Source organism: Rattus rattus, chromosome 1 (assembly GCF_011064425.1).
Source record: "Rattus rattus isolate New Zealand chromosome 1, Rrattus_CSIRO_v1, whole genome shotgun sequence".
Taxonomy (NCBI): domain Eukaryota; kingdom Metazoa; phylum Chordata; class Mammalia; order Rodentia; family Muridae; genus Rattus; species Rattus rattus.
In genome coordinates this window covers 233,486,167-233,500,905 of record NC_046154.1, presented here as the reverse complement: position 1 = coordinate 233,500,905, position 14,739 = coordinate 233,486,167, and the positions used below count along the sequence as shown (strand labels likewise).

At 47.6% G+C, this 14,739-nt stretch overlaps 1 protein-coding gene across 9 annotated transcripts in view; it reads left to right on the top strand.

The window, feature by feature from the left end:
• Mtss1 (MTSS I-BAR domain containing 1) overlaps positions 1 to 14,739 on the top strand; it is a 139,300-nt gene that overhangs the window by 105,740 nt on the left and 18,821 nt on the right. For 5 of the 9 annotated variants that reach the window (XM_032915856.1, XM_032915810.1, XM_032915823.1 and 2 more), the window contains exons 4-7: positions 883 to 967; positions 2,317 to 2,408; positions 5,370 to 5,444; positions 9,763 to 9,774. In XM_032915856.1, coding sequence (XP_032771747.1) covers positions 883 to 967; positions 2,317 to 2,408; positions 5,370 to 5,444; positions 9,763 to 9,774 — 264 coding nt within the window. The remainder of the gene's footprint in view (positions 1 to 882; positions 968 to 2,316; positions 2,409 to 5,369; positions 5,445 to 9,762; positions 9,775 to 14,739) is intronic. The other 4 variants (XM_032915830.1, XM_032915814.1, XM_032915846.1 and 1 more) reach the window with 1 other exon arrangement.

Genomic DNA, 14,739 nt, shown 5'->3' with positions numbered 1-14,739 from the left:
TCCATAAGAGGGATTTACCCCCCTGGTGGTTTGGTTTGACGTGTCATAAATTCCTGTGGGCCAGAAAACAGTGTTTTATTGGACACTTCCCCCAGTTTCACAAGCTACACATTTGTATTTTCCTAACATCATTGACTGCCTTCCAGGGTCCTTATGCAGTTCTGATCTGAGGCTACAATTCATTCTCCACACAGCCCAGTAAATAAATTCTGATCCAAGAGTTTTTCCAGAAGCAGGGAGGAACAGAAGAACTTAAAAACTAATCTTAGGAAGGGTGTGGTGCTCCCAAAGGGAATCTTGGGAAAATCAAAACATGCTTTAGCTCCCTCTCACACTCACTGAACGTAAAGATCTTGGTCACCAGTGCCCAAAGAAGAAATATGCTGTGACTTCATATAATTGTAGAAGTGCATGGACCCTGAAGTGATGGACCAGAGTAGCCCTTAACTACTCCAGAACAGCCTTGAGGGTCGTTTGGGCAGACGGGGTAGGTAGAATGGGGTGGAGGATCTTGGTCATCTTTCACGAGCAGTACGTGCGTGTTAGACAACAATCTCAGAAGTCCTTTCTCTCCGTCTACCACATATACAATTCAGGTCACTGGCCTTGATTTCTGACTCACAACCACTAGGACAAAATGAACGGGGAATCTCAGAAAGGAAACATTACATATGATTATGGTAAGAATAACCTGTTTGGGTGATATGCCAACATACCATGTAATATAGATTTACATGTATGTGTCTGTACATACTCATTGCAATGAGAAGTTCTGAAGGCAGTTTCTTAGGTTCTGCGACGGCGTGATGAGACCTGGCCGTGTTTGGTCTTGGATTCCCGCTCATCCCCCATTCCTCAACCGGGCCTCCTTTGCTTTTCCAGGTGGTACCCGGGAGATCGGCTCAGCGCTCACCAGAATGTGCATGCGACACAGGAGCATCGAGGCCAAGCTAAGGCAGTTCTCCAGGTGAGGAGCATCCCCTGCCCCTATCCCAGGGGGTTAGGTTAGGGACGTGGTGACGTGACGTGCTTCCCTTTACAGCACCAGTCTCCCAGCAGTGTTTAAGTCCCTGGACCCATTCTTTCCCCTACTGCTCAGTCACTGAGTAAGTTGGGAAAGCCTCTGTGTGCTAGAGATGGGTCTAGGACTGGGTCGCAGTGAACAGTCATTAGTCCAGCCCCTGCCCTCACGTGCCCCTCATGGGTCTTCTTACCAGTTGTGGAGATGATACACGCTGCCGAGGCTTCCTCCTCACAGGAGCCTCTTAGCAGGAATGAGGTCAGCCTGCCCCACTGCCCTGTCCCCCAGGCTGATTACAGAGCCCCCAGGACAGGATGGCACCACAGAGCTGTCTTCCAGTTATTAAGCATCCATGAAATGGCAGCAGCTGCTGGCTCAGTGACCTGGAATCACCAGTCAAATTCAGATGGCCCTTGTGGCCCAAGCAGATCAGCATAATTGTCCTGCCACTCTCTTGGAGGGGCTGCCCAGGGTACACAGGTGCACCCAGACATCTCCTCCCTGCCACCAGTTAGAAGCGGGTACTTGCAGCGTCAGAATGCTCCAGGTCCCTTCCGTCTTTCTCCTTGTCCAGGTTGTGCAGTTACTGTATCTTTATAACTTTAGGTCCCGAGTGCCTGACAGCACCCTGGAGTCCTTAGAAAACAAATTAATGCTTTCCCCACACCTGAATTTTAAGGCAAATTAAGCTCAGATGTCTCTGTCCCTTGGTGTTTCCATTGCTTGGCTTAAGGGGTGACCCCAGCTTCCTGTAACCTGGCTTTTAATGTGGGCTGGAAAACAGCAGAGTAAATAAAGAGAGAGGTTACTCTAGCTCGGCACCCTTATGTCGTTTTGAGTGGTGTTTTTATATTTTATTTTATTTATTTAATTTTGAGGCTGGGTCTCAGTAGATATCTCTGGCTGGCTTGGAGCTCACTGTGTGGACCAGGTTGTCCTGGAATTCACAGCGATCCACCTGCCTCTGCTGTCTCAGTTTCTGGGGTTAATGGTATACACGCCCAGTTTATATTTCTGTCTCCTGAGTAGTCATCAAAAGTGTCCCGAGACCAAGGCCATGCATCCCGAAGCTGGCCCTGCTGAGCCAATGGTGGTTGCTCATGCTGCCTTTACTTGTTTAAGTATGACTCGACCACTAGGTGGGAACCCTTTGAGGTCTTGCTGGGTAATCCAGGCTGGCTTCAAGCTGCAGCTCCCTCTGTGTCGTCCCTGAAGAGCTGGAATTGGTGCAGTGCGCATCTGGAGAGCAGGAAGCACCTGCTTAATCTCTCCTGTTCTTTCTCTTTTGGCAAAAGCGCTCTGATCGATTGCCTGATAAACCCACTACAAGAACAGATGGAGGAGTGGAAGAAAGTGGCCAACCAGCTGGACAAGGACCACGCCAAAGGTACAGCAAGAGGCCTGGGGCCCCGCGGCCGTGAGTGTGGCTGCGGCAGGTGCCACAGGCCTGGCACCGCTGCGTTGCTCCTGTCTCTGTCTCCGCTTGTCCTGTGGGCATTTCAGCTTCAGGGGAGGAGTGGTCCCGAGTGTCCCCATTGCAAGAGTGAGTGCTGCTGTCTGACATACAGCACTGCTGAGCACCGGGTCTCCGACTGCTCTGTGGTTTTTCAGTCACTGAAATCAATATGTATTGCAGCCGTGGGTTCGATGCCAAGCATGCATACTTAAGGCATTTTGGAACATTTTGAAGGCTTGGACCCTCATGATGTAAACAGACCTGGGGTCACCTGCCACGTACTGGCCATTTTTCTTTAGGTATTGTGTTGGATAAGATGGCTTTGTGGACTCCTTAGCTAGTCATGAGGATCTTGATGGCATGAAATGCTAAGTGCTCCCTGCAGAAGAAAACCACTGCTCACTGTCGAGTGATGGTGTGTTATAGTCTTATCACAATGGCGCCCGTGTAGATCATTCTGGCTCATTGGTGGCTTGGTTTTGAGATGAGGTCCCCACTACAGTGCCTAGGCAGCTCTTGAACTCCTGACTTCAAATGATCCTCCTGCCTCAGCCTTCCAAGCTCTGAGTTAACAGACGTGTGCCACTGCAGCCCACAGATTCCGAGGTTCTTCACTTGCTGGGTGTTGTGGGACGTAGAGAAAAGTAGGTGTGTTATCTCCTAATGCAGGAGTAAGGAGCCCTGTGACAAGACACAGCAAGTAGGGCTTCAGTGAAGACAGCCTGTGTTCGGGAGCGTAGGTGCACGGTGTAAGGTGGCTGGCTCCTGAGATAGGCCACCTTCTGGTCCCGGGGACGGTTGATTGTGCTTACTTTAGGTGTGGCAATGAAGATTTTTTTTCCCTCACTCCTAGAAGCTCTCTATGACCCCTGGGGGCCTGGCATTCGTCCAGATCATTCATTCTTCACGGTCAGGCACCCAGAGTAATCGAATTCCCCTGCATTCCCGGTGTGGCACCAAACACATCAATCCATCATGATTTTAGATTTTCAGTTGCTGATTGGCTCTGGTGGATATGTGTTCCTTCTTACGAGGAGCCATGTTGCCGAAGGACTTCAGAGCTTCAGTGGAGCCCTCTGACAAAAGGATGTTGTAAAACGATAAAGGCTGTGTGCACTGAGTGACAGTTGTGGGCCGCCATTGTAGGTGCTGGGCCTTCAACCGGGGTCCTCTGGAAGAGCAGCTGATGCCTCTTTTTTGGATGGCCCTTATTTCCAGGCTGGCATCCAGCTCCTGTGTTTGAAACAATACTTAAGCCTTAGGCTTTTCAAGACCCATCAAGGATGAGTGCAAATGTGTAGAACTTATATGTCCAGCCGTGGTTTCATTTGGTGAAAGAAGGTAGAAATGTGTGATTGTTACCTACAAATGGAGAAAAGAATGGACAGTTTATGTTTAACTGGTTCAATAAATACACAGCAATGCTAACTATGAAAGAGATGGGAAGGTCAATGTGTAGCGCTTGTCTAGGAGCGATTTTTTTCTGAGCCCCATTGCAGGGAGAAAGAGGCATGGGTCATACTTGACCTGTGCTTGTATAGTAAGGCAGAATCCCTTGATTGGCACTCAGTATTCATCCACTTCCTGTCCATCCCAAGTCTATGCAGAGAAACACTGCTCAGCTCCTGTTTTCCTTAATGTTCCCAACGAAATGGAGTCAGCCAGGGCCTGAGGACAAACATAGGTCCTTTGTCGGTCTCTGCATTACCTGTGAGGTGGCCTCTTGTCTGGACAGGCCACGGGGATCCGAATGCCAGCCTCTTCAGGCATAGGGAGACAGTATCCCCTTCACTTCACCATCAGTGGTCATGCATGCTACACGTCCCCGGCATCCCAGGGTGTGTGGAAGAGACCAGGGCACTGCCACTGTCCTTGGGGATGTGGACACTGCAGGGAGGTGCAGGCTAGGGCAAACCACTGTTCCATGATGGCACAGGTGAGCAGGTTGAAGAATTAGAAAACACAGTGCTGTTTGAAGGGATCCTGTCTCGTGGCAGTGAATGCTGGGCAGTGGGGAGGAAGCCATTCAGAGAGTCAGGGAAGGTGGGAGAAACTCAGAAACGAACAGAAGAACAGAGAGCCACCAAAAGTGGATCAACCCCCAACATGTGCTCCCTGCATGGACTTCCTGTTCCCCCAAGAGGAATTGCAGGAGAGTGTGTGTGTGTGAGTGAGTGTGTGTGTGTGTGTGTCTTGTCTGTTACATATGTGTGTGTGCACGTGCCCATGGGTACACCTTAGAACACTAGAGTCAATGTCATCTGTCTTCCTCAGTAGCTGTCCACCTAGTTTTGGATAAAGGCTCTTTTCACGGTAGCAGACTCTGCCGTTTCAGCTGGACTGGTCATTAGTGAGCTCCAAGGATCCACCTGTCTCCTCCCCGGCACCTTCCCAGGTGCTTGGGGACACACCTGGCTTTTTACTCTCTGAGAATCAAAATGCTCACACGGCAAGTGCTTTATGAACTGAAGCATCTCCCCTGCCCATGTGTGTGGGCTTGGATGTGAAAGGGACGTGGACGGAATTGGGCTCTAGGAAAATTCTTCTGGCTCTGGCTCGTTTATGCCTTCACCAAATGCATCTTGGGATCCCCAAGAGCCTTGGGAAAGTAGGTAACATTGGCATTGACGACCTTCCCCGAATTCTAACAGATATATTGTGATTTTTATTTTTTTAATTAAAACAATCCCCGATGGCATGTGTTCTTGGTGTTGGCAGAACAGGGAAAGGCTTCAGTGTGTTTCGCTATTTGTTATGTAAACAGCTCCTTTGTCGTGAAGTGTCACGGTGACATTTATCATGTGTGTATTTGCAGTAGTGTCTGAGAGTGTGCTTTCTAGGATAAAGATTGGGCAGAGCGGTAAAATTATTTAATATTCTGCTTTCTCTTAGAATATAAGAAAGCTCGCCAAGAGATAAAAAAGAAGTCCTCTGACACGCTGAAACTGCAGAAGAAGGCCAAAAAAGGTAACTGAAGAGTCTGCGTCCATGTTGTGGCTCTGAGAGTAATCGGAAGTGTGCAGATGTGTGACGCGTCTCGACCAGGAGCTGTGTGATTCCGAGGCCTCCTTAGATATGGAGGGATGAGAGCAAGCCCCACCTACCCGGACGGAAGGAGAAATTACTTTATTATTTTATGTGTATTGGCGTCTGGCCTTCATGTGCATCTGTGCACCGTGTGTGTATGTGGTTCCCATGGAGACTAGAGGAAGGCTTAGCTCCCCTGGAAATGTAGTTATAGACAGCTGTGAGCTGTCACGTCAGTGCTGGGAATTGAACCCAGGAAGAGCAGCCAGTGCTCGTAACTGCTGAGCCATCTCAGTCCCTGCACTTAGGTTCTAAAAGTGTAGGACATGGGTGGGAGTTAAGCCCTTGGTTAAGTCTTTGTCTTTACCCCACATCTGTCTTCAAAACCGGACAGGATTTACAGACTGTACTTTATAATAATAATAGAAAAAGTTAATGGAAGCCCTGAGATAGTACAGAGAAGCCTTATGCAGATGCTCTACAGTCATTGTCACAGAAGCAGTGTCCCCCTCTTTCTCCATCATTCACAGCCTGTGATCTCTGACATTCTCTCCCGGGTGCATGAGCAGTGGCTGTGGTGGAAGCTATCTCTTCCCTACCTCTGTCTCCAGTTCCTCACAACAAACCAGAGGATTTGTCGTATTCAGGAATCTTCTTTGCTTCTCCAGATTGGATGGGACTTAAAGAGAAAAGGTCTAGCTCTGTCTGCCTACACTGCAAGCCTTTGTAACATTTCCCAGAGTCTGAAAATATGGGAAAATCTCCCTTTAGCAAAGAAAGCAGCAATTCTTGTTAGCTTTATATATATATATATATATATATATATATATATATATATATATATATATATATAATGTACATTGGTGTTTTGACTGCATGGGTGTGTGTGTGTTGGGGGGTGGGTAGTGAATCCCCTGGAACAGGAGTTACAGACAGTTGTAAGCCGCCATGTGGGTGCTGGGAATTGAACCTGGGTCCTCTGGAAGAGCAGCCAATGCTCTTAATCACTGAGCCAGCTCTCCAGCCCCCCCCCCCGCCCCTTAATTTGTTGTATCTCAACCGATAAAAGGGGTTCTTTGTCAGGCTGTTTTATGGGTGATAATGAGCTTTAAGGTTGTTCAAAGCAGCTTTTATGGGGAGAGAACCCCAGCCCCCCAGGTTCCCCCTTCCTCAATAAGCAGTGATTGTTTGGAATGAAAAGATAACGTATTTCAAGAGATGATGGAAAACAGTGGAGACCGCAGACAAAGCTTTACAGACTTTGACTTTTTTTGTCAAAAGGGCTCCTCTTTCCCTTCAGTTCTCACAAATACCCTATGGCGTTTCAAGATGAATACAGCAGTGTTTTCAGAGACACTAATGGCTGCTGCAGTTTCTCTGGGACATGTGTTGAGGGGCGTGTGTGTCGCAATTTCATTCTCATGAGGGCACCTGGGAGCTAGCATCTGACAAGTCATAGGGTCTAGAGCTTGTGTCTACAAGTAAGTGTTGGGAACGAAGTACCACAGTCCATTGATCTGGGGACCCCCAGAAGCACAGGCTGTCTGCATGGTGGACATCTGGGCAGCTCTGAAAGAGGGGTGATAATGGACTTGAGGAGGTGGTCCAGGTGCGATGCTAGGTTTGGGAGGCCATTGAAAAGGATAAGCAGGAAAGTAGCTGACTCCCCTCAGCTCTTTAAAGAGTTCCCTTGTCAGAGGCCTCAAGTCCCTGGATATAGAGTCCATCCATTTTGTCTAAGCCCTTCAGAGAGGCGAGGGGCTTTCTCCTGCCACTCAAAGCCCCTGGCATTGTCCAATTAGCAGAATTTGGACCTCAGGGTGCAGCCTGATGGCTTGGTCACAGTGCACCATTAAAGGAAGCTGTGGCAATTAGACCTCCCTGGCTGCCGGTGTAGGCTGCCTAGACACTAATGAGATACACATCCAGGCTACAGAGGATGATTCGGGACTCAGGATGCTGGCTGCATGAACATGAAATGTGCCTGGCCTTGGAACTTAGGAATAATTGGCATTGGATGGTGAGGTTTCGTGGGGTGTTTGGGCCTAAGGCTGAGAGAGCAGCGGGGGCAGGGCAGGTGATCATGGGGTTCTGAAGGACTGCCTTTAAAGTCCTAACCATGTCCTCTTTCCTGTGCTGGTACCCTTAGAACTAGTTGGTCCAGCTGCTTGCAGCATTCTGGGTGATTTTCTAGTTACAAGGACAGTCAAAACTCAAGTTTGATTTCTTTATCATTCCCCCTCCCCTAATGTACCTAAGTGTATTTTTAGATGTACTGTTGTATGACTGGGGAGTGCAGCCTTCCAGAAGGTTTAGGGTCATCACTCTGTCAGGATCTTGGGGTGCTTACCTAGCAGGCGTCTGACCAGAGACTGGGATGGAAGGGCCATTGTTTAAGGGTGGGAAGAAATCTGAGAGTTATCAGGGTTCTGGTTAGATGGAGTTTCCCATTCTGATAGAAAACTTGTCGAGTTGTGACTGCCCACATACTTCAAGTGATATGCTTTAACTGTGCCTGTGAGATATGAGTGAGCTGGGGCAGACAACGAATGTCACATGGTGTCCCGTGAGACAGGACACAGGAGCCAGGGTCACTTTGGTGGCTCTCGGGTGCTGACAGGCAGCTCTCTGTTGCCTGGTCTTTGGAAATTGATCTGCGACCTGGTCATTCTTCTCGGGTTCCATTAGAAGAATTTTAACACCTTTGTGCAGATTAGCCTGGCATTAGCTGGCCCTGTCTTTGGCAGAGGCAGACATACAGAGTGTGGCTTGTAAACAACCTGTTTACTTCTTACTCTGCAGATATAGTCGTTTACAGCATTGTTTTACATCCAACTCTCTTTTTACTGTGGAGCTTGGTGACCGGTAATCTAAAAGTACGTCAGTATTTCTGTCACAAACACTCTAAGTGGTTTTTCTCCGGTTAGGTTTGTTCCAGCATCATTTTACATGGACCCAGGATCTATTCCATCCCTGGGTAAATGTACCAAGCTTTCTCATTCTTCAAGGCAGGCTTGTCAAGTGCTCACAAAGCTAGGAGTCAGAGACCAGAGAGAGGTGGACCCTCACCTCAGAGAAGTTCTAGTCTAAGCACTGGGTCAAGGGCAGAGCCAGCATTCATAAAAAGTGAAGGAGACCAACCCCTCAGGAAGCTGGAGAGGTGGTGGAGCTAGCCCAGGGGTCTTGACCTCTGAGTGGGGTTACTGGGACACACTTCCTGCTCAAGTCTTTGGGATCCCAGTTGTGAAGTAACAGGGTCAGAAATGGGGCGCTTTAATCTGCCTACCTACTTTTGACATGTTACTGTGTGAAACCAGTGTCCTTACTGCTCATGACTAGTTTTCATATATCATCATTTCTTATATGTTCATGCATCCGTGTGTGTGTGTGTGTGTGTGTGTGTGTGTGTGCGTGCACACGCGCATACAGGCAGGTTTTTGGCAGCTTAGTAATATCCACACATTTTTTTTAATTTAAAAATTAAATTAAAATTAAAAAAAGTTAAAAATCGGTTTGAGAATGTATCTCAGCAGGAGAGCAGTTAGCTAGAATATGCAAGGCCCTGGGTTCAGTCCTCAGCACTATTAAAAAGTAAAAGTAAAATTAAAGATTGAGTTATGGTGAGTCCTTCTGTTTCTAGCTGAAACCACTAAAGGTTTGTCAGGGACTTGAGAAAGAAGGCTGAACGCTGGTTTAGCTCTTTAAATTGGCTGCTGCTGTTGTTGTTGTTGTTGTTGTTGTTGTTGTTCTTTTGTTTGTTTGTTTTCACTAGTACCTCCAAAACCAAGACGATAAATGCTGGGGAGTGGGTTGTGTGTGCACAGAGCTCCACATCAGTAGAACGTTTACTATTATATTAAGACTTTAGACTTCTAAATTTTTATGCTTTCATCCCACTGTGATGTTAGGACTCTATAGATCCCTCCACCCCCAAGTTATAATAAATCATGTTCAAAAGGTTTTCTTGCTAAGGCATCTATTTAAATGGCTTCTTCTGGGTTCGTATTATTCTCTCTTATCCTCTAGTGGTGGCGATTACCAAGTACAAGGCGAGGAGGAATGACCAAGACGAGAGGAATATTAGGCAGGAGGGGGAGCTTAGAGGTGGATCTTCTCATGAATGTGAGCGTGCTGGCCAGCGGCTGTCACACATGAGCCAAAGGTTAGGCAGGCGCAGCTCAGATACCACTTTGACCTTGTGTTTTCCTTTCTGTGTCAAATGTGTATCCTGTACTTCCTCTCCGTGCGCCCTTGCCAGTGGACGCTCAGGGTAAGTGTACACTGCAAATCTCTGGTGGCTGGGTACGCCGTGGTCCTTACTGTGGGCTTTTCACTGTTGTTCGGACCTATGCTAGCCATCCCTATTTCCTGCTGGCTCAGAATAATCACTCGTGCCTACGTAATTTTCCATAATTTTAAGGAAATCATTTGTGTGTGTGTGTGTGTGTGCGCGCGCGCGCGTGTGTGCGTGCACACTTTAATCATTTCCTTGTTTAGGCCATTGTTCACTGACACTGCTAGCACCACATTCTATGAGCTGTTTTGTGTTCACAAGTCAGTATCAGGTTCTCAGAGAAAGAAAATACCACGTTCTTTAAATGCATGCGTGCAAAGGAAGTCAGTACATTTCTATATCTATGTCTATGTACCTGAGTAGATATGAACATATTTGTTGATTCCACATGCAACACGAACGTGACACTAAATAGCACCTCGGAAGGACTCTTAAGGCAGATTTGGCATTGCAAAGCCTGCAGAGTGTCCACGCTTGTCTGTACAAGCTCTACGGCTCTCCTCAACCAGTCATCTCACCCGCAAGAGCAAGAGCAGACGTATTTCTTACTTCGGCAGTTTGTAAAATGCTTCTTTTCTAAAGTTTCGTGTCTTTAAATTCAATTCTCAAAGTGATTTTCTTGGTTGAACATGAACCTTACCGTGGGTGATCAGGGACTACACTGCCAGTCGCTTTGATGCCACCTTGGAAAAGCATCCTGTCCTTGTGGCTCTCTTGTGTCCCACTGTTCTCTGAGCTCCCGGGAAGTATTTACCTTGGATTCTGTAATCTACAATCTCCATCCAGGGGTCTCCTTTGACAGGGGGTCTTGGCTGGTTGGCTCTTGTTCAGGACACAGTGTCGCCTCTCTTTCCTTGTGCAGTGGTGGGGTCAGTCATTTCCTAATTTAAGAAAAGATAATCCCTTCCTGGCCTCAGTATTATGACTATGAAATCATACAGCAAACAGATTTTTAGTTAACCTTTGGAAAGAAGAAAGGCATGACACAGCCATATTTAGGCTTATAACAATAAAAATGTATGAAGCGTAGTTATCGTTTTAGATTCTCTCTCAGTGGCTTTTTTATATTCGCAGTGTTTGTGCAGCCAACCCCACTATCTGATTCAGGACAGTTTTATCCACCCCACAGACACCTCATACCTTTGCGCTGTCACTGCTCTGCTACCCTTCTCTGGCTTCCCACTTTGAAAAGCACTCTCCTGCTCTCAGTCTTTGGGGTTTCCTCTCCTGGGTATTTCCCATGAACTGAATCACAGCGCATGGTTCTTTTTTGATTGATCATCAAGGTGTAATCGGTGCATGGGGCAAACTGCGTTTTATTTGTTCGAATTGATACGAGGTAAGTTTGGAATGGATGAAAACCACCCACCCTTCTGGCTTTGTGTTCTGAGATTCTGCTCACGTAGTTGGGGTGAGGGGGTGCATCTCTGCAACCCCTGTTAGTCCCCTGTCTTGTGCAGGTATGTCCCTAGGCAAAGCCACAGAGCTCTGTGAGTCAGTCACAGTGTCGTGGGCATAGAACCAAGGAAAGACCAAAAGACTGCTGAATGGGGCAGTTACCCACAGAGAAACACTCTGCTCCGGGCAGTTGACTGTGGAAAAACAAACAGCCTAAGTGCAGGGGATAATAGGTGGGGCTGGTAAGAGAGTGGCCACAAAACCTCTAGGTTGTCTCATCCAAGCTCCTCAGTATATTCACAAGCTAAGATGGTCCCGAGGGGTTGTGGAGATTTGGGGAAACTTGATTATGTGGGTGGGATTGAGCATTGTTGACTGAACTCATTCTTTTAGCCCTTCCTTTCCTGAGGTCAGGGTTAGAGCTCAGTGATCCAACCTTCCAGTGAAGTAGCTGATTTTCCTGGCAGGCACCCCCCTCAGGCTGAGCCCTCTTTCCCACACCCACATCACCTATCATTCAGGAACTCCAAGGGTTTTCGAAGCTCCGTGCTAGGAACTGGGATGAAGATCAAGTTGAGTATGTGTTATTTTCTAAGAAACTCCAGCGAAGTAACATCTTACAAACCGTGGTCTCTGTGGTCCAGCCTGCCATGGAGGGGAGGTATCTGGGTGTGTGGAGAAGGAATTGTCTGGGCTTCCAGGAAGGAGCAGCAGCATCTAGAGAGCTTGTGACAGTGGAGAGAAGGGTGGGTGAGTGAACTGTGAGTGTTCACAAGAATGAGGGGTTGAGCACAGGGGAGTCTGTAGCTGAAAGCTGGCTTGGCCCACATTCCCATGTCGTCATTTATACCTAATGGGTGTCTTATTACGTAGAAGGGTTGGATCTAATGGCTGCTAGGTTCTGCTCGGATTCTCCATGGTCCCTCCGTGTAGCCTTCCTTCTTCCTTTAGGCACGTTTTCTTTGGGCAGTCATCAAACCTGCTGATGAGCATTGGGTGTAGGTGGTGACTTGGTGTAGGGTGGTAAGGACGACTCTCTTTAGAAATGTAAATTCCCAGTGTCACCTTGCTTGTCCACTTCAGTATTTTTACCCTCGGTTTATATCCTGCATTCTGTTGCTGCCAGTCGTTAGATGGACCAGGATTTTTCTGGATCACTGCAAGAGAGGAAAAGGACGGCCTGCGGCCACTGTGGGTTATGAGCTAAGGTGGTCTGGTTCATGAGGGGTAGGGATCAGGATCAGCGCCTCTGTGTATCAGGATGAAAGGAAAGTAGTTTGTAGGATTCTGGTGGCTTCTTCAGCATCGGTCTCGGGGAAAAAGCAAGGCCCTCGGCCATCTTGTCAGTACCCAGTGACCCATTCGGCCTGGGTTATTTATTCTTCACGGTCTCATGAGCCTCCTGTGTGCATTGTGGGCTGCAGTGTGGGGCATGGGCCGTCCCAGGTCACCCTGATCACCTGGCCTTTGGGTCTAGCTGCTTTGTTGAAGAGCCGTGACCAGGAATCACGTCACGGTGGGTCTGGGTTTCTGACAGAGAAGACAGAAAGCCTTGCCGTGTTGTCTGTAGCTCAGCACTGGTGATTCTGGCCCAGTGCAAGACACTTTGTTCCATTTTCCCCATGAAAACTCTACTAATCCCTGCCTTCAGTGTTTATGTAAAGAAGGAAGACACATTGTAAATGCTGAGATTTCCAGAGAGCTTTGTAGATTCTCCCTGCTTAATCCCAAACCCAATGCTTAGCTCCTTCCTCCTTTGGCTTACGATGTGCCTTCCATTTATTGTAGTGTGGTAGCCCAGGAGTTTTTCTGAAAAAAGTAGCCATGATTGCCCACAGAGGACTCCTAAGGGGCTCCTGACTAGTGTTCAGAATTCCCGTGCATGAGTAAAATCAAGACCTGGAATGTAGAGGAGGTCGGGGCTCTGGGGGTTGTCTTGAGGCTGGGGTGATTTATAATGTACAAAAAAAAAAAAAAAAGGTCAAATGCAGTTAGTCCTTTGCTGGGAACTTTGTCTGGAAAGCCATTTAGCGCATCCAAGCTGTCCATTTGGCCTCTGCTTGGTCCTAGAATCTCCTGTCTGTTAGGCCATCTAGGGCGTGATGGTTGGGCTACTTGAGTAAACTCAATGAAGTTACTCTGTTGATGTCTCATTCCTTTGGAGCTTCTTGAGAATCTACAGACTTCCAGGCAAGTGTGCAAAATTGAGACACTACAACTGGCAAAATCATAGATCTGCCCTGGTTCTCCTACGGGCAGGGTGGACTGAGCTCAAGTTAATAAATGACTAAGGGGAGGTGATACAGAAAATCTGAAGGAGAGCCCCGTGCTGGAGGACAAGGATCAAGAACTTCTGAGGGCAAGAAGAATCCTATGGGGACAGTGCCTAAAGACTGGAGAATTAATGAGGGATACAGGGCAAAGCAGCGGGGGAAGAGGAAGTGGAATGCCCAGCCCTGAGAAGAAGGAATGAGTGTCAGGAGAAGGCGGGGCTTGTGAGAGGACAGAAGTGACCCTTTCCAGCCTTGCAGGGCCACCTTTGTTTAGGATCTGGGACATCTGATGTTGACTTTTCTCAAGAGCAGCCAGAGCTACTGAGAAAGACTGCAATACTTGCCTTGCAAAAGCAACTCAGGCTGTTCTGAGCAGGCTGGCTCCAGGGGACTGGAGAGACTATAGAAGCTTTTGCAGCTTTCAGAGATCTTGGTGGCCCAGCCAGCGTGGAGGGAACAGAAGTGAGACAAGGGGATGGAGTTTGTGTGGGAGAGAGAGTGGTCAGTGCCTTGCGGAAAGAGGACTTGGCAGTTAAGAGCACCAGCTCCTCTTACAGAGGACTCAGATTCAATTCCTGTCACCCACATGGTGGCTCACAGCCTTCTGTGATTTCCAGTGCCCTCTTCTGGCCTCTGCCAGGCACTGCATGCAAATGGAGCACAGACATACATGTGGACCAAACACTCATACAGAATAAAAATAAATATGTCTTTTAACAAACCCATAAAGGGGTAAGGAGGCAGTGTACATCCCTCAGCAGCGCTGAGAGGAGGGACATGAGGGGCTTTTGCAGATTAACCCTCTGTACTTGCGGATTCCAAGTCAGTACACAGTGGAAATGTTAAGATTGTTAAGATTCACCTTTTCTTATCTCCTAATTCACTAACTGTTGCTACCACATGTGCTTTAGGGATGATGTGTAATCTAGAGACGATGAAGTATATAGGAGAATGGGGGTCTAATCATTTCAGTCAGAGACTAAGGGACTTGGTCACATAAGGAGAGGTGTTGCAGCCAGTCCCTGGTGATGCCAAGAGACAGCCTTAATACAGTTTAGGGTTTGTGGAGCTCAGAGATGACCATAGTCTCTATGTCCCACTGGGACTTGAAACAATTTCTTCAGCAGTTGTGTGTGTGTGTGTGTGTGTGTGTGTGTGTGTGTGTGTGTGTGTGTTAGTGTGTTATATACAAATGCTTTATATATCATATATAAGAATAAATGTTTTATATATACATATAAATGTATAATATATATACCATGTGTGTAAA